Here is a 20317-nt window from a genome sequence, read left to right as displayed (position 1 = left end):
CCGCCTCTCCGCTGCCTGCGCGCTGTCCCGACCCGGCGGTGCCACCGAGAGGGGCAGAGCCCGCAACACAAACTTCTGCCTCGCCGCTCTCGGGCTCCTGAGGGGCTTCTCTACAGTGGAACGCGCGGAGCAGTTCACTGCTCCATCCCGGGCTGCTCGGGCTGCCATCGTCCAGCTTCCACCTCTTGTGCCTCGCGAACTCCCGGGACCTCCGCCGGCTCCCGGACACCGCGGCTCCCGGGGACCCGGCCACGGGGCTCCTCGGGACCTCGGGCTCATCCTGACTTGCAGGTCAAACTCGGTTTTCTCCTCCATATTCGCTCTTTCCTTCTCTCCTCCTCCGCCTCCTCGGCTTTTTGGTGCTGTTCAATCTCGAATGACAATTTTAAAACCAACCCACAAAGGAAACAGTGCGAAGGAGACATTTTAAAGAAATTATATCATAAAACAAAAATGATTGTGCAGGTACTTTAAGCTAATGAAAGGAGGCAGCTGGGGTAAAGTGTTGGATTCATCTTTTTGTCTTCTTAGTTCTGTATTTTTATTTAGTACCAACATTTCAAATGGCTACTGAGAGGTGGTGGGTGAGGGGAATAACAGTTCCATGAAATCCAGGGGAACAGATGTACACAACACACACACAAATGTAATACAACAAATACAGGCATGTCATAAACCTGTGATAATAACGTAAGAGGTGATCTTCTTTCTGATCTTTTCCTCCCTCTGCCCACCTCAATGGCAATCCTGCAGCTAACATCCAAAAAGGAGGAAAAGACACAAATTTTAACTCAAGGAGTCAGATTATTGCATGAATTCCTTTTTTTTCTTTTATGAGGTAAACTGAAAGATTTTTAATGGAATTTATCTGGTGACACACAGAACAGAATGACTTTGTGTCTCCATATAACAGAACACATTCTCACCTTTTGGGATATTTTCATTTGACATTTTTTTCATATTTTTCCTACTCATAAGGCTGATGGTGCTTTGGGCTACATATCTATGCTGAGAATTCCTCAGTGTTTTTCTCCTCTGGCTGGAGAGCTGTCACCTAATTTACTAGTAAAAAAGAACAGTTTTCTATATCTTCATCATATATCTGGAAAAATAACCAAAAGCCCAGAGAGGCACTTTGTACATCTGGATTGTGTCTTAGTGGATTTTATGTGTGGATAACACGTGTAAATGTGTGATGTGTGCATTTGTGTGTTGATATAAGCACACCATGTTCTGAAAGGACAGACCTTGCTACAAAAGTGACCATTAACACAAGTAAAAATGCAATGGCAATCCCAAAAGACATGTGAAAGTTCTCTCAGATAAATAAACTGCATTTTATCTACAAGGGCCTTGATTATATCCGCATATTATAAAGAAGAAGGACAAATGTTTGGTCATTTAGCCTTGGATTTAGTTGGTTTTACATACAATACATACTTAAAATAGACTGGTATATACATATACATATATATACTACCCACTCAAAGTAAGTAACTCATATTGCCAAAGGGAAGAGAGGAGATAAAATAATAAAAATCAACAATACATTTAATTTCCTACATTTCTAGCTAAATATCCCAAACTCATTACAGTCAATGACAGATTAAAATTGCTAAAACATAGATTAAGAAACTATTAAAATTGCCATTAAAACATCAAAAAAAACCAAAATAAATAAGCTCTGCAAATCTTTCTCATCTAATCCTCTTGAAAATAATTAAAGCTTTCCTTTAGCTTTAGCTACTGGCTGGGAACTGTCAAATAGTCTTAAAAAGATGGCCCATGATACTCAGTGTTTCCTAAGCCTTTTTTTCTCTCTAACATCTGGACAATTTTACAATGACATTTAATCATGAATATTTATTAAATCATTAATTGTTATTACTACTATATCAACAATTACTAATTCTTGAAGTATCCACCTTACTCAAGCACTAATAAAAGTCATAACTTTGATGTATATTTGACTACATTGAAGCCAAAAACCCACATTTCAGTATATGACAAGTATTTTTCTTCTGGAACATATAACAGGTATGAATATCCCCTGATCACAGTCATCATACTTCTGTAACTGCCACCATACAATCATGTATTGGATAGTGTAATTTGATGGGATTGAGGAGAAGCATGCTCAGTGATTTGGGCCAAAAAACAAGTTTTCAATCATTTATTACTCAGGATTTTGAGACTGTATCAAAAGGATATTATTTCAATTTATTTTACAGCTACACTGCATTACCTGGTATTCTTAATAGATAATTTTCTAAGTAGAACAGGTGGTTTTATTGCCAGAAAAATAAAGATATCATATTGTCACATATAATTTTAAGAGGCAAAAAATGTACCACAGGGATAATTAATCTCACCCTCCCATGATTCCACCTAAGCAGCTCATGAAAGACTGTTGTGGCAACATCGCCAAATGTCTCTTGATATATCAATTACACACATATGCCTATTTTTGTAAATGAGATTTGGGAATATCAGTAGCAATTGCATGGTGGGAATATTTAGCTTGTTTCAGAGGTTGTACAGTACTTGCACTGTATGAATGTCCCCCAGCCCCAAGACAAATGTATCTGTATTTAATCAGTATCTGATAACCACAATAATAATTTCCCTTTCACTTGAAGTGCTAGGAATATAGTTTTTATCTGTTTCTAAATGTTCTGTAGAACATCTAGTTCCTCCCTCAATCTGCATACATTTTTTTATAATCATGAAGCACACTGCAGCCAGACACTTTGCCCTCCTTTTCTTTTCTTTATGCAACAGATTTGGGATGAAATTCCCCCCTTTGCCCCCAAGCCAGGGCTAATTGCAGGACCAGGATGACAGTTTTACCCCAGATGTGTTGCTCCCAGGGGTGCACTCCCAGCTGGTGCCACCCCAGGCCATTCCTCCGTGGAGTGCTCTGATAGCAAATGCCCCTCTCATTTTTTTGTCCATACATCTGTAAGGATGAGTCATTGGGAAGATGCTCATCAATGTTTGCCATTATTTACAGTCCGACAAATCAATGTTTGCCATTGTTTACAGGCCAACATCGATCCCTATCAAACAGCAGGGGCAGACAAGTTGTGTTATGTAATTGATAGGAACCAGCCTGCCAAAATGCAGATTCCATTATTGGCATGTCTTCCTGCCTAAACGCCAGAAAGCTCCATAGATGAGCTCCTGTCACCTTGGAAACGTTCGGAAGGGAAATGCCAACTGCCTGTGGAAGCACAGTATGCAGCCACAGAGCAGAGGGAACTGGCCAGCTCTGCTGCCTTTCCAGCTGATGCTGAGGTGCTACTGCAGGAACTTCACAGAAATGCCTCTGAATTTTACCTCCGGGAGCAAAGCAGCAGAGGTTTCATTTGGATCTGCTTACTCTGTTTCCTAGTTTCTGCAAGACAGATCACTGGGGTCCAGAGCCCACAAAATCTGGAAAAGCTGCATCAATCAAAGCCTTTTTTGTACATTTCCAGGAGCTTAAATCCTAAAGATTCACTGGCTTTAAGTTGATAGACATAAGTTGTAGATTGGGAGATAAGAACTTGGCTGGGGAGCCATAATTTCCTTCAGAGGAACTGCAGATATCTTCTCCCTTTCCTATCTATATGATAAAGAAAAATCTACATTGTCTTTCCCTAAAAACACATTATTCATCTGAGGCAAAATCATGACCCTTGTTGATGTTGTTGTTAGGAAAATAATTCAAACAGTTGTAAATTGGCACTAAAAAAATACCCTGAAGAAAAATATCACAAGAAACTGACAATCAGTGATACTTCCAGGTGTTCTTCTGATGTCTTCTTTAGGGGAAAATCCATGCTTGGATGTTTTTTATCCCAACTCAAGGAGAGTGGGAACTGGCAGGTTCAGAGTTAACACAGTTATAACTATTCCAGATCTGCAGAGAGAGCTATACAGTTAATCACTGCATATTTTTAGCCTACATCTTGTAGCTTTAATCCTGCAAATGTCTGTATGTAATTTGTTTTATGTAATATGAATAGATGCCATAAAATCAAGATTCCACCATTTATAGAGCTAAGAATGTCCATGTATTTCTCAAGATTGAGGACGTATAGTATAAATGTGGGACAGTGAACTGGTCACTGTGAGTAATTTATACTCCATACTGTGTGTGCTAGTGGAAATAAATGCTCAGATTAGCAGCATGTGCTTGTGTGCCTGGGATCAGAACCTAGACCCTACTCTCATAGCAACGATAACAATTACAGAAATATTGCTTACAATTAAGGAACGTTTTCAACTAAATAAATCTGAGAATGCATCTGTCTCTGTGTACAGATCAGGGTGTATTTTGGTGCAGATGATGTCTCAGTATTTTAATAACTGAATCCCTGGGAGTCTTTGAATAGCTGGGTTTCTCTAGCACGTCATCAAGGCCTAGTGCCAAGAGTGAGGGAACAGGGATCTGCTCTGCTGTGGATCCAGCTGCACTGCTCCTTGACTTTGTCAAGGTAACACAAGGAAGAGAGCAGAAAGGAAACCCAGTTAATCACCAGTTTAGAGCTAAAATCATAGAATGGCCTGGGTTGGGAGGAACTCAAAGCTCACCCTGTGCTAGCCCCTGCCATGGGCAGGGACACCTCCCACTATCCCAGGTGGCTCCAAGCCACGTCCAACCTGGCCTTGGACACTTCCAGGAATGGGACAGCCACAGCTTCTCTGGGTACCCTAAATCTGGTACCTGAACACTTGAACACCTCAAACACACAGGCTCAGGAGATTCCACTGCAGAACGGATATTCAAACTGGTTCACTTAATGAACACAGACATTCACTACGTAAATCACTGAAATATCATCTAAAGACTTTTCGTGTAGTGATTTTGTGCATATTTATAACAATTACAGAAGTTCTTATGGAACCTCTAGAGCTGCAGTTGCTGCTGAAGCCAGAGGACCTGTTCAGAATGTGACATAATAAATGGACACCATGGGCAGTACATGATTTCTGGTGTAGTAACCTTTAATTAGTAATTAATGGTAAAATCCTTTTGTTGGGATAGACTTACTTATGAAAAGACATTTAAGACAAATTCCTTTTGGAATAAACTTTGGAAACCTTCAGTATTCTAACATGTGTGCTCTAGCCCCAAATCCACATGACTTCACATTGCAGCAAGTCATGTGAATTCACAAAAAGGGTTTTAATCATAATGCCACCAATGTGCTTAAAATTTATAAATGTATGTGAGTAAACACCAAGCTGAAAGTTCGCTGAGAATGTCTGGCTTTGGTTACCTGAAACCACCTGAACCAGATGTCCCAGACAGACAGCATAGGTAAAGGTGCTCCCACAAGGGTAGTTACTGATACTAATACAATGGAATTGTTAATGCTGCTGTATTTCCAAAGTGTAAATCATTCTTTTAAAGAACGTGCAAAAAGCTCACTCACCACCACACCCGGGCAGGAGCCATGTCAGTGGTTCATATTCTGATCTACCTCTGACAATAAATAACGTAAAAAATCATCAAGTAGGAAAACACCCCAGAGAGCGGCTCAAGATGGCTCGGACCTCAACAACTCAATGATCTGAACAACTGTGAGGACGCCAGGGACCCCGGCCCTCGGACACCGGACCCACACCCAGGGACCCCGGCCCTCGGACACCGGACATCAGCCCAGGGACCCCGGCCCTCGGACACCGGACCCACACCCAGGGACCCCGGCCCTCAGACACCGGACATCAGCCCAGAGACCCCGGCCCTCGGACACTGGACCCTGGCCCTCAGACACCGGACATCAGCCCAGGGACCCCGGCCCTCGGACACCGGACCCACACCCAGGGACCCCGGCCCTCGGACACCGGACCCACACCCAGGGACCCCGGCCCTCGGACAACGGACCCCGGCCCTCAGACACCGGACATCAGCCCAGGGACCCCGGCCCTCGGACACCGGACCCCAGCACTTGGACACTGGACATCGGCCCAGGGACCCCGGCCCTCGGACACCGGACCCACACCCAGGGACCCCGGCCCTCAGACACTGGACCCGGCCCTCAGACACCGGACCCCAGCACTTGGACACTGGACATCGGCCCAGGGACCCCGGCCCTCGGACACGGGACCCACACCCAGGGACCCCGGCCCTCGGACACTGGACCCCGGCCCTCGGACACCGGACCCCCGCCCTCAGACACCGGACCCGGCCCTCGGGCACAGGACCCCGGCCCTCGGACACCGGACCCCGGCCCTCAGACACTGGACATCAGCCCAGGGACCCCGGCCCTCAGACACCGGACCCCATCCCTCGGACACCGGACCCCGGCCCTCGGACACCGGCCCCGGCCCACGGCCCGCAGCCCATCCCGGGCCGCACCACCCCGCGGGAGGGGGGATCAGCGAGGCGCGCCGGCCGCGCCGCCCCGCGCCCGCGGTGGCTGGGGCGGATCGCCCCCGCGCGCCGTGGTTGGCGCCGTTGCCGTGGCAGCGCGGCCGGCGCGGCGGGCCCGGGGCCGTGCGGAGCCGGCCGGGGCTGAGCGCGGTGAGCGCCAGGGGACAGCGCCGGGGGCACCGACACTGCCCCGGGTGTCCTGCGGGAGGGCCGGGGCGTCTGCCGCGCTCTGCGTCTCGGCCTGATTCACCCCAAACTTTGGCAGCTGGGAGCTGCAGCCGCGCAACCCCACAACGCGGCCGTTTGGCTGAAGGCGTTGGGGCCGCTGCTGCGCTGGCTGCTCGTTGGGTGTTTGTGTTGCTTAGTGCCACCAACATCCCTAAATCGGTAGCCCAGCGTAGGAATCATACTTGGCTTTAAGGTGGTTCCTATCATTTACTCATTCCTCCATACTTCAGATCCTGGGGTGTGTTTTCTCTGCTCCTTAACTGAAGAAAATAGATGCTCTCTTTTTGTCAATTCTTCTTGAGTTCTGCAGAAGGATTTACATAAACGCGCTTAAAGCTGAGCCACCTTCGTTAAAATTAATCATATGTCCAAGTTTTTCTGTGGGTATGATGTGAAATGCTCAACCATGTGGTAATAACTCATTCTAGATGACAAGCAGAATTTACTGAATTCTAATAAATTTTAACAACATTTGGGAACAGTTTGCTTTGCATTGGAGAGCTCCACAAGACTTAAGAACGAAGAGTGTTTGTTGGAGTTGTGCCCAAATCATTTGGGGTAAAGTCATGGTGTAAGTGGATAAAATACATTCAGAAGGTTTGTTTTATTACTGTTCTGTTATATTGTATTGTTATATTATATTGTTCTGTTAAAAAAAAAAAAAAAAAAAAAAAAAAAAGCAAAAAGGCAGAGTCCTTGCTTTTCACTAAGAGATTTATTATAGGTGATACTCAAAATGTGTAACTAGCACAGAGGTATATGGTTATGTCCAGTTATTTCACATGCATTAAGTGTGTACTGAATGCTGTGAATTCAATTACAGAGGTAGCCACCACTATTGCAGGTTGTTGGATATTTGATGTGGAAAACATGTTCTTCTTTTTATTCAGCCTGGTCATTTGGAAAGAACCGTCAGCATGGAAGATCATGAGATCAGTTTTAGTGAGGGAGAACAGCAAATATCTCCTCTAGTATTTCTAGAGGAGGAGGAAGAAAGACAGGAGGGAGAAGAAGAAAAAGAAGAGGAAAAAGAAGAAAGAGAAGAGGAAGAAGAAGAAAAAAGAGAAAAAGAAGAAGAAAGACAAGAAATAGAAGAAAGACAGGAAGAGGAAGAAGGAGAAAGACAGGAAGAGGAAGAAGGAGAAAGACAAAAAGAGGAAGAAGGAGAAGAAGAAGAGGAAAAAGAAAGAGAAGAAGAGAAAAAAGAGGAAGAAGAACAAGAAGAGGAAGAAGAAAGACAAGAAGAGGAAGGAAAAGAAGATGCAGCTGGTCAGCTCCCTGACGTGGAAGAACACTGGGAAGGTGAAAAGGAATTGTTTTGATAACTCACAAAAAACTGACATTAATGTAAACTTAATGTAAGATAAATATGTTAGATCATTGGCCAGAACCTGACAATACATTATTCTCCCTTGTCCCCCTCCCTGTTCTTGTTTGGGATTTTCCCACATAAATGGGATTCTTGGTGACGTTTCCACATGAAGGCAGAGAACATTCTCCTGTTCATTTGCAGGTGTATAATAGTCCTGTGTGTTTTGCCATATGAATTTTTTAATGTACACTGCAGTAATGCTATAAAATGTCATGTCTGATTCTACATGCTGTGACTTGACAGCAAATATAGAAAGCTTTGCATTTTAAGTCTAAGTCTCTTTATTAAGCTGTTGTTTCAATATCTGCTAGAATATGAGCTGGAAGAAGAGCTGGATGATGGTGGCAAGATGGAAAAGATGGACACTTTTGAAGATGCTGGAGACCAGTCTGATTCTAGCACGTAAATACCTTGCTCCAGTTCAAACAGAATTTCCTCAGTGGTGCTGAGTGACCAGCTGTGTATGACATGTCTTAAACTAGTTTAAAATGTTCCTGTTGAAATTGTAAACTATTGTTTAGGAACACTAAAATTGCAAAGCTGAGGTGGGATCAAGAGGAGCCCCAGGCATTTTAAAACAAACACAAATCATTAATGCTTTAAATGAGGGTATAAATGTTCAACATTAGTTATCCAATACTGAAAATCCTGGCTTAAATCCCTGCATGCAAACTTCCTGTGTTGTTTGTGTTCATGTTCTTCCTTATTTATAATGGTCTTATTTGTAACAGTTCTGCTAGAATAAAACAGAAAGCAGGGATGTGAGGATGTCAGACAAACTTCACATAACTACAGTTTCACATTGTTTCTTTGTTGGTTGTGTGTTCCAATTCAAAGGCAAAGCTCAGAACACTCCTTGGGCAACATTGGCAACATTCAACCTCTGAAGTCTGCAGACAGAATTAGCATATTAACCTCACAGAGAAACCTCCAATTGCTCGATGACATGGTCGGGGAAAAGGAATTGATGGTCCAAAAAACCAGGTTAGTGTTTAAGCAAACATAATCCATCAACACAAATCCCCAGCAAATACTGAGGTACTGTATCCATCATAAATACTAGAGTTTATAGAACCATGTATCTGACAGGAATCCTGGCTGTGAATCTTGCCCTCAAAAAGAAGACTTTCACTGGGAAGAGAAAAGAACCTACAAAACATAAATGATGTGTTTGTTTCTTGCAGTGACACGCTGAGTGCCTGTCGGCTGCGGAGCAAGATGCTGGCAAAGCAGCTGGATCATGTAGACATGGAAATAGAGAGAGAAGAGGAGGCTGGCAATGTGTAGGTAGAGAGTATTTCTGGATACCAAGGTTTACAGGCATCCACTATGTTCATCTATGTGTAATTAATGAGATAAGAGCAGAAAGATGTGGAAACTTGGGAATGGATAGGAAAGAGGCATATATTTTAAAGTGTAACAACAGGTACTAAATCAGCCTAGCCCACTGCTGTCAATTATGTCTGTCAGTGTCTCAATCTTCTATTCAGTCTGATGAATCAAGGTGCTGTGGCACTCATGGAGATCATGGCTTTGTTTCTGGTGATTACTCAGTCAGGATTTCTATAGATGTGTGTATATATATTTTTATAAACACATATATACATGTGCCATTCCTTTCTTGTGTTGTTCTGGAATGCAGGAATGCCTTTCAGGAGTAGCTCTGCATACAGGAGCTGCTCTGAAACACTTGTGCTATCAAGTGGGAGGCAATTTACTGTACTCTTCACATTTGGTTTAAATAGAAAGCAGTGGGTGGCTTGTGTACCAGGAGCCAGAGGCTTGTGAACAAACTTCACAGCTGCATTTCTAACCTGTGTTAATCCCCAGGTTAGAGAAGCGATGAATGAGAGAAAGGAAGGCAGGTTAACTGCCAGAATGGGAGAGCTGCTTAAACAAAACTGATGGGCTGATGCAAATGAGTCTCCTGAGGTGGTGCAAGTGGGATCTCGGAGACAGTAACAAATCCCAGCAAAGACAGAAAAGCAGTGTAGTGTTTATCCTTATGATGGGTCACATGGAGAGGCCTAGATATGGAAAAAATAGCAATTCTCCCAATCTCTTACATTTAGCAAGTGACTAGTGGAGTGAGAAGGCCTGATAGATTTCTGGCTTATGAAGTTCAAAGTCTTTGTGTTTTAGCAATAATGCAAATCCTGGCTGCCATTAGCACTACCAATGCCAATAAAGAAATGTTGAATTTAAAGGAGTAGCTGTAGGTAGAAGATCCAATTTTCATTTAGAGGATGGGAGTTTATGGTGAGTATAGTCAGGCCAGTGTCTGTGGATCCTGTAGCACACTGTCTGCTAGTTTTCCTGGGGAGAGAAGGAAAATAACTTTGTGGGAATGCTGCAGTTGTAGGCTGTGTATTGAATATTGTAGTACCATTTAAAAAGCAAAATCAGTCTAGGTTCTCTAGGTTCACCTACACTTATCTTCATGAATAATACTACTTTTATCAGTTTGACAAGTGAATTGTTGCATTAAGCTACTGGTCAGTGCTTTTGAAATTCTCATCTGCTCCTTTCAACTGGTGTGTAAGAGTTTAAAGAAAGCTCTGCCTCAAGATTGGACATGTAGAAGGTTAAACAAGAGGCTGCATAAATTGCTGGGATTCTGATGAATAAACCTGAGCCTTAAAGCTGTGCTTTACTCTTGCTGATCTTGCAAGGGGGGCTGTGTTCACATTTCTTTCTGCTGGGTTCTCTCTAACGTTGCCAGTGCAGCCGTGTCCCGCCTGCAGGCCGTGAGCAGCCGATTGTGCACTGAACTGGAGAGAGAGAAGGAGCTGGAGCTGAGACTTGCTCTGACACTAAAACAAAACTTGTAAGTGAGGGAATGAAGAAAGTGTGAAGGGAATCAATCTTTGTTACATTCTTCATATGCTGTTGGATGGATTCAAAAGTTAGTCAGTAGAGAAATTACTTATAAATACTGAACTACATTATTCTAGAGCAACTTTTAGCCTACATGGTTCATTCCTTACAAAGTTGAGTGATGTGGCTGAGTCCCCAAGTTAGCTTTGCACATGTAAATAAAGTTTTTATTTTATTATGAGAGGTACATAAACTGTGACCTAAACAAGTCTCATTTGAAATGTAAAATAAGATGGACTAAAGTAAATCTGTCTGTGCATGAGCATAAATACTTGTAATTTATACCTCTTAGTGTTTTTATAGGGCATAAAGGAAAGCATAGAAAGTGAGCATGATGGAGACATTGTAGCAGTACTGTGTATTTTTATGCCAAGCTGATATTGCTGCTTGTAATTGATTGTTCACACATAATAAATTACTTTTTTATATCAGACAGAGTAAAACTGTCTTTTGCAGGAGGCAACAGGTGAGTATGTTTATATTTTGGTACCACAGGTACATCAAAGGAAGAAACAGGCACAGGCTTCTAGCTGTGATTAGCCAAGTGGTTAACCAGGATACAGTGCGTTCTGCTGCAGTGTTGTGTAATAGCTTTAAAATGCTTGACTTGTTTATTGTGTGATTAGCAATACACAGAACAGATTAATGTACTCAGCTTTATCATATCTGGTTCCTTCAGCAAAGCACAGAAGAATAAAAGCTGTGGCCTGTCCCTGAAGTTATTTATTGTTGAAGGAAAAGCTATTTTTAGATTTTTTTTTTTTTCTTCCAGGTAAATGAGAGAAACACAAACTTGAGGTTTATTTTTTTACCTTTTTTGGACCAATATTTTTGATGTCTTTGAAAGGGATATGGTATTAGATATGAGTTTTAGTCTGGAACACCTGTGTCAGTAAAAGGGTTTGATTCAAAACATGTTTTAAAATAATAATAGAAAACATGGTTACATGTTTATTTTTCCCATAGAGTCTTCCTTACTCAATCTATCACCTTAAAGTGAAAGAATATCAGTATTCCAGTGAAAACAATTCACACTTTTTCTTTCCAAGGGTTGAGCTGTGGCAGATAGAAACTGAACAGGGAAAACACAACATCCTCCGTGAAAAACTTCAAAAAGATGAGGAGGAGCTACAGATGCAATACCAGGAAGAGAGAGAAGTGAGGATTTGCAAGGAAAAAATAACAGCCCTGCAAGCAGAAGGAACACGTCGGGCTCGAGAGAAGTAAGAACCTCAAAGTCAGAGCCTGCTGCCTTTCTTGTTTTATTTTCAGCCAATTCTCTGCTGCAGGTGCTGAGATTAGCTAGTTCAGATACTGGTGCTACTGTGTGTCTTAGCTGGGTGTGCTTCAGGAATATTTGATGAGGAAATGGAATTAAAATAAGAATTGGCCATGGTCTTGCAGTTATGCAAGTAAGGATTTCTGATCTGTGGGAGTTAACTTAATGAGAATGAAAAAAGGTCAAATGCAGGGGGTTTTCTCATAGGAAATGAGGGTTATTGGGTCAGAGTAACTGCATGTGTCTGCAGTGCTGTTGGCCTCCAGGACCTTCTGGCTTATAGCGAAGTCCATTGAGATTTCCTGGAGCAGAAGCAAACACCAAAAAGCACAAAAGTGCTCTCCAAAAGCAGAGCAAAAGTGTGTCAGTCTGTGGCTTTTGTGAACTTTATCACTTTTTCTATAATGTGGGGGATGTGGAGAGTGGACAAATGTCCTAATTTTAGCACATATTAATAAACTCCCCAACCCCACCCTGAGGTCTCATTGTGTTGGAATCCAATTTTCCTTGGTCCTGCTGCAACTGTTGGTTTGTCTGTGTTTTGCAGAAGAGAGGAGGAAGCCCAAAGAGAACGTGAAGAAAGAAATAAAAAAATCCTCGAGGATGCCAAAAGGAACCATGAGAAAGCAGTCTGCTTCCTGAGGCAAAGCATGGCAAGGTGGGCTTCACTCCTTTCCTGTTGTACATTCTCTGCTGGGCAAGGCTTTATCCTCCGGTATTTGAAAAATAATGATTTTTCTGTAAGTTGTTTCTGTTTCACCTGGCAATCTCGTGCCAGGTACAGTGTGGTGAGGTATGGAGATCTTACAGAGCAAAAAGGATGTGGAAAGAAGAAAATCCACTCAATGTCCTAGCAAGGCCTCCAAATTCCCTGGAGTCTTTGTCGTGAGGATTCTGACCAATTGGAGGCATTGATAATGACTTGAAGCATTTTATAAATGTGTGTGTGTGTCATTAACTGAAGTAGTAGAACTAAAATCCAGGTTTGAAACCTGCCCTGTCCCATTCTATGTCCCCTCAGAAATGTGGTTAAAAAGCATCAATCAATTGATGGGCAATTTCTTTGTCTTGCTGCTCTGGTTGATTTTAAATTACATCTTCTTTCATAGGATTATGTTTATGGTTATTCTGGTGTTCAATTATTTTGCTGCTGGAGAAACTGAACATTTGTTACTGATTTTAACATATATATAAATATATCCTAATGCATAAATATTAGGACTTAATTGTAAAATGACTGAAATAACTGTACTGCTTCAATGCTGTTTTATTTTTATTAGATGGTGTGTACAAACTGATCATAATTAAGAAAAACAAAATCAAATAGATTTTTTTTCCTGACAAATATATAAAACATATCAATCTTAATTTTTTTTCTTGGTTTCCCATTATATTAGCTGGAATATTCCCAGGTTTGACTCCTGCCCACGTATTTCCAACTTGTAGAGTATTCAGGGTTTATTTTTAGTGTGAGTACATGTGCTTGGCTTGTAAAAGTTTGCTACATAAGGTTTAGATACTGCTTATATGAGCAACACCTGAATTCTTTATTTTAGCAGCCAGTCATATGTCATAACATGAAACACATTCTTCATATCCAAAACTTAAAAAAATTAAAGTTGTTGAGCAAAATATTTGAAAACCTGTTGGCACTTGGAGCTTGAGCAGTGCCATGTTTGGAGGAGCCTCCAGCTGTTCCCTTGTGCCCACAGCCAGTGCCCACCAAACAGGACTTTGCAGCAGCAATTCCTGGTGGCAATTACTCCTTGTCAGCTCAGACATTCTATTACCAAGAGCTTTCCAGGATGAGAGCCTGAAAGATTTCACTTTGCTTACAGAATTCATGAAAAAAATGCAAAGGAAGAAGCGAAAGCTCAGGAGCATATGGAGAGAAGGATACAAGCTGTGCTTTCCCTGAAAACCAGCATCACTTCCAACAGGGTACTGCTGCTGGGCTGGGATGGGAATGAAGTCACTGACTTGGGAGACTGCTGGCTTCTAATGCAAGTCAGCTCAGTTTTCCTTGCAGAGCTGTGTGGTGATTCTTGATCACATCACTGACCAAAACCCTTGAAACTGGGGAGAGTTTAACCATTGCAGGGATGGCATGAGATCTGTGTGGGCAGGTTTTAACACTTCTGATGATGCAGTTTATTCTGTCAACAGTCTAGTTGTTTCAGGGGGGGAGCTTTCTGGGAAATAATGCATACTAAAAAAAGTTCTCTGGAAGTTCAGCCAGAAGGATTTCCAGTTATTTGGATCCCAATGCAAAAATATTCCACATGGAGAAAACATATGGAAGAAAAACAGTTATTTGAGAATTTAAATAGTATAAATTAGGAATTTCTGAGCTATGCTGCTTTGCTTTTCTATTTATGTTCTGTAGAATATGAGGGAATGATCTTAATTTAATCCTGATTTGTTAGGAACTGTTATCTTTTCATATTCCTCCACTGAGCAGCATTCCAGGGGCAGACTGGAAGGTAGAGAAGTAGCCTGGACCTAGTCAGAGCTTTCTACATCTCAGCACCCCATGACTACAGAGAATATTGCAGACAATGCCTTCTGCTTCAGAGACATCACCATAAATGGATACTTGGATAAGGGGACCAGCATTAGATCCTCTGTTTTATATTCTTTAATATATGAATCAAATATGTAACTGGGTTTTATGACTTTCATAGGAAAGGCTCCAAACTCTCCAGATTTTGAACAAAGCAAAGACCTTGGAGGCAAAGAAGGAGGAGATGAAAATGAGGGAGGCTATCCTAGCAGAAGGAGGCAATGTTATCAGGGAAATTTTTCTCCATAAACGACAGCAAGAACACGAAAAAAGGAAAGAGTGAGTATCATATCCATATCAAACTCTGCCTGCTCCCTGGAGCTCAGTCAGATCCTGAAGGCAGAACATCTCTGGAGCCTGGAGGGAGTGAACGCCCTCTCCCATTCTATGTGTGACACTTGCACAGTCTGTTCTTGGTGCCCTGAACTCTGGCCTTGAGGGTGCTCAGAGCTCCAGAGCTCTGTGGGTGTTCAGTGGTTGACTCCTCCAGGAGGGGAATTCAGTGACCCTAAACTGGAAACCTGAAGTAACTGTCCTTCTTCCTCCTCTGAACACTGTGAAAGTCTGTATCAGCCTTCTAAAACACTGTAACTGAGTATATTTAGTCTGCAAAAATGTATAAACAGCCTCTGAATCACTTGGTGTCTTGGCACAAATTACCACTGAACCCAACTTAAAGACTTGCTATTTAGCTAAAAGCCTCCAAGGGAACTGTGTTGTAGTTAATATTATTGTTAAACAACCATGGTTGGGTTAATATTTCTTACAACTTTGGATTACAGAGTTTTTAGAGAACTGCAGAAGTCAAGAAAAATGGAGATTGTGTCTCGAATTTTGCAAGAAAGAGCTTCCATTCACAAGCAGAGAAAAACTCAGTCCCCTACTAAGGCAATTAAGGCTCATGGTAAACTTGGGGATGCTTTACTGCAGAGTGGGAAAGCCTGGCAAAGTGAGGAGACCTGCAAATATGCAGATGGAGAAATATCACAGGTAATCAAAGGCCTAGGAATTAGCTATCTTTAGATTGTTTTGTTTTGTTTTGTTAAATATGCAGGTCATTGAATTCTGTTTAAAAATAGCACAGACTACAAGCAAACATGAGACAGTAGAAAACAAGTGGAGAGAAATTTCCCCTTCAGATATCTTAATATCTGTTAGTTTCCTTTTTCTTGAAGGAAATATAGTGGCTTTTAATGTAAAATTTTGTCTGGATTCAGTGTTTTAAGAGAGGATTGGCCTAAGTTGGCATCTTTGGCCTCTGAGCCAAAGGCTCAGAGACCTGTCATTTTTGTGTTAAAATATCTCCTCAGAAATTGATAACTTTTGTAATAACTATAATTTTTAGCTGTATCTTCAAAACTTGTGTTCTTTCACCAAAGCCGTGGCGCTCTCCATCAGTTTGTTCCTCAGCTGGGGAGGGAAATGCTCCCCAAGGAGAGAGTCCTGAGAACAGATCCCAGGATGTGCTCTGGGAAAGTGGTGATGAGGACACAGAGAGTGACAAGACCCTCCTGGTACCAGAGTTCCCAGGACTTTGGAGTCGGGAATATGACTTGAACGAGGTAAATGTTGTGGTATCTCTTGTTAGAAACAGAAAATAACCTTGCTTGAAACCAAAAGTTATGTATTTTTCAGTTAAAATGCAGACATTTTGTTATTACATAGATGCAGAAATTCAGATGTGAGAATATCATCAGTCATTGCTGTTTGACACTGTTCTGGAGGAGTTTGTTCTCTCTAAGAGAAAACAGTACTTTAGGTTTAGTTCAGAAATCTGTGAAGACATAAATCACATTATGTTTACTTGAGTTTAAAAAAACTTCAGAATCCATCAAAAAGAAATCATGTCAGTACATATTCCTAGAGTTGCATGGAAAAGCACTGGACCATGACTGAAACATTCCAGTGAAGTTAGCTGATTATTTTTTTTCTCAATGTTTAATAAGTTGAGAAGAAAAAAAAACCCCTTAAAGTGCAGAAAAGCTAATTCTGCCATGAAAAACATGATTTTCTAGTGTTGGGTGATGATAAACTGCAGAACAGACAGCGGAGAATCCATTAAGTTCTTCATGTTGAGGTTGGGATGCTGAGTTTGACTGGAGAGAGCCAGACAAAGGCTGGCCAGGTGCTGGAAGATTCCTTTTGCAGATTTTTCTACTAGAGCTGCAGATTTCTGTGGTCACACACAGATCTGGTGGCTTTTCTGCTTGTTCCTTTTTAGGTGCCCAAAGCAGAAGATCCAACTCAGTTGGCTATCAGGGCAATGAGGAAACAAATGGCTGAGAAAAAAATGGAGAAACTCCAAACTAGAATTCTTCACAAGCAAACTGTGCCTGCTCAGGAACATAAGGGCTGTGCTTTCCACAGCAAACCCAGCTGCATTCATTTCAAGGTCAGTGGCCATTCTGCCACTGTAGAGAGGTATCTGCTGGAGGTATATCCCAATGTCTTGATCAAAAATCTGTTGCAGCCTTTAATAGGCCTGTAGTGAAATTTGAAACAGCTCTTGCCTTTTTCTCTAACAAGATCTTTGCTAAGTGATAGATAAAATAAACTAGTTAGTTTTACTATCTAAACTATAAAATACTTCCTATGGGGAGTCTAAGTACTGTCAGAAGGGTGACTAGAAGATGAAACCTCCTGTTGGACTGTTTTGTGTTTTTTGAAGGGGAGCATAACTATTACTTGTATATTGTTTGTAAATACATTATTACTGTAAAATAATGTCCTTGAAGAAGTGATGATTCCCATATAGGTAAATTTCAATTACTTAACAAAACTGTTAATAACTCAGACCATGAATGTGACATCATGTCTCTGAAACTCACCTGGTATGTTTGGCATTCCAAGGATTTTGATGTTGGTCAAATCTACAAAAAGAAGATAGTTTTGACAAATGTATCCTACAGTGTTAATTACTGCAGGCTGGTGGGAATCAGTGAATGGCTCAAGGATTTCATCAGTGTTCAGTAAGTAAATTCACTGCAGACTTGTTTTACCTTTGTACCACAAGAACTGGAACCCAGTTCAGCAGCAACTGAAGTTTCTGCTTGTTGTGGGTTAACCCTGCAGGCAGAGAAACTCCACAGAGCAGCTCCTCACTCCCTCCTCAATGGGGTGGGGGAGAGAGCTGGGGGGGAAAAAAACGTCAAACTTATGTCTTGAGATAAACACAGTTTATTTCAACAGAAAAGGAAGAAAACTGATGAAATAAAGGAAATCAATCTCAGAGCAAAGAGCACTTAAATTGCAATCCTGTGATCTTTCCCATCAATCTATTCCTGTAATCCTGCTGCCAGGTTATGTAATGAAGCACTGTGTCTAGTTGGGAGATTGCAAATTAATCTCAGTTAAACTGTATTGATAATTTTATCTCATTGTTTATAAATAAACAAAAGGAGGTATCCACAAAATGTTTCTTTTTAAGAATTGAGATACCATTTCTCTCTGGAGCTGCACTGAGCCTTTAAATATATAAAAGACAAGTTGTAAAAGTAGTACTTCTCTAAAAAATGAAGTCATGAAAAGAATTTATTTACCTGGAATTCTGGTAAACAAAAAAAATTACTCTAGTCTAGCCTAAAAGTGAAAAAATGCTAAAGCTCCTGTGTGTAAGTGAAACTTATGAACAAGTAGGAGAAATGGAGGTGAATTCCTTTGGCTTAAGGAGAAAGTTCAGGTTTGAACCCTTCTGCTGACCTGGAGAAGCCACCTGTGGGACATTTTAATGACACCCCAGTGAATCAACAAGTTGTTTCACCACTGTAAGTGATTTCATACTCCAGAGCTCCTTTCCCAGCTCACTGCCCACTGTCCTGGTGGGGATAAGCCACATGTGGAATTTCTGGATCATCTGATAAGGACAGGATGCTCCAAGGTGGAGCCATTCCTTGCCCATTTTGTCCCCACAAGAGTCCCCAGGAATGTGAACAGAGACTGAACAACATCCCTGGAGAGCTGTAAAATCTGGATCCAGCTGCTGTGGTGGGTTGGGAAAGGTGTGGAGCACTTCATTCCCAGCCTGATGGAGGTGGAGAATTGAGCAGGACACAGCAGGGCCCTTCAGCTCCTAAACCTGCTCTGCTGCTTGACTGCATGTGTGGCTCGTGGTTGGTTCAAAATCACACGTGTGGATTTAATTTTGACCCACTTACACATGTTTAATTTCTGTGACAAAGCCTGAAGCTACTAATCCGACAAAATGAGGGTTTTCTTCTCACAAAAGATTGATTTTTTTTCTCTAATTTAGTATGTTGGGCAATTGCATATGGTAAATCAACACCTCTGGTTTTTGACCAAAAATTAAACAATGCTTTTCGAAAGGCCTAAGTCTTTCATTGCTGTAATTGCCTTTCAAAGTACTCTCCAAATATCAAGAGTTGTGAATGATTTTTCAATGTCTGATAAATTAATTAACTTTTTACAATTAAAGTGGTTACTCAGACATTTACCAGCTGGATAGCTAACAAAAATAATCTAAGATTTTATTCTCCATCTTCATGTTATTAATAATTTGATCAGCAGAGCACAGACCTGTGGACACTGATCCTACACTCTATAAAGCTTATCTCAGGTAGAACCAGACATAAATTGCTTGTTACAAAATAGTTTTGCCAAATATTTTGAAAATACCCAGCACATCGACACTGTCATGGTGTCACTGTCCTCAAAATCAGTGCACAGGTATTTACAGACATAACACTTGAGAGCTGTTATCAGTGACAGGCACTGGATTTGCTGATAAAAAGCTTTATTCCAGTGGTTAAAATGAGCAGTACTACACCCCATGGAGCCTCTCCTTAGCAGAGTGGTTCTGTGTGGGTTTGTATGTTTGGCAGTTTGTGCTCTAAATCAGAACTATTTTACCAAGGTAACATTCGAAATAAAGAACAATTCCTTAAAGTCTTTCTCAGAAGAAACTGCCAGGGGTCTGTTCAGAAGGTCAGGATGCAGTTGCTTATTCCCTGTCCACATTTTAAGCTCCTGAATTCTGAACTGTTTCCCTTTCTGAAAAAATTCATTTTGCTTTGGTTTGAGTTTAATTTTGTTTTGATAAAGCTGTGAAGGGCAACTGTGTTCCATGTCTCATTTGGCTTAGGGGCTCCCATGGCTGACAATACTTCCTTATCTCTTCTGGCTCCTCTGCCAGACAGAGCAGGGCTCCAGGAGTGCCTCAATAATTTCATTTACAGTGCAGCTGTGAAATGTCTTGTCTTCTGATGGGCATTTTCCCTGCCTCACACAGACCATGAAATGAGTGGCAGATTCTATTCAAGATAATTTTGATACAGCTGGCAACAAGCAGCACATTCTCTAATAATTTACAGCTCCCTCCTTGGGTTTTTCCTCTTCATTTTATGTTTGGCCAGGGGAGATGTTACAGAGCAACATTAAAATGGATAATGGGAGAACATTGTCTGACTGTGCAGTTCCACCTCTTCTTGCTGATTTTGAGCTTCAGCTTCACCTCCTTGGCTATAGTTCCTGTCTTGCCTTTTAAAAGCACTTCAAGTCTTTCTGAATAAAATCTCAATAAAGAATCAGCCTTTGTTGTTTCCAGTTGCAGCAGGGTTCTGTAGCCTTTCATTAATCTGTCACTCATTCTGACTTTTCTGATAATTAGTCCAAGTGAGG

At 41.6% G+C, this 20317-nt stretch overlaps 1 protein-coding gene across 1 annotated transcript in view; it reads left to right on the top strand.

The window, feature by feature from the left end:
- The first annotated feature begins 129 nt into the window (after nt 1-129).
- Nucleotides 130-20317, top strand: part of CFAP74 (cilia and flagella associated protein 74) — a 43989-nt gene continuing 23801 nt past the window's right edge. The window contains 16 exon segments of the mRNA XM_077788242.1: nt 130-3236; nt 5851-6514; nt 7110-7189; nt 7483-7894; nt 8276-8366; nt 8802-8948; nt 9149-9247; nt 10687-10791; nt 11891-12064; nt 12668-12778; nt 13959-14061; nt 14805-14962; nt 15466-15673; nt 16063-16245; nt 16905-17075; nt 17534-17652. Of these exon segments, the coding sequence (XP_077644368.1) occupies nt 3141-3236; nt 5851-6514; nt 7110-7189; nt 7483-7894; nt 8276-8366; nt 8802-8948; nt 9149-9247; nt 10687-10791; nt 11891-12064; nt 12668-12778; nt 13959-14061; nt 14805-14962; nt 15466-15673; nt 16063-16245; nt 16905-17075; nt 17534-17652 (2921 nt within the window). The 5' untranslated portion in view covers nt 130-3140.

This window comes from Lonchura striata, chromosome 24 (assembly GCF_046129695.1).
Source record: "Lonchura striata isolate bLonStr1 chromosome 24, bLonStr1.mat, whole genome shotgun sequence".
Classification (NCBI taxonomy): Eukaryota; Metazoa; Chordata; class Aves; order Passeriformes; family Estrildidae; genus Lonchura; species Lonchura striata.
The sequence above is the reverse complement of the archived record's forward strand: the minus strand, read 5'-3'. Positions and strand labels throughout refer to the sequence as shown.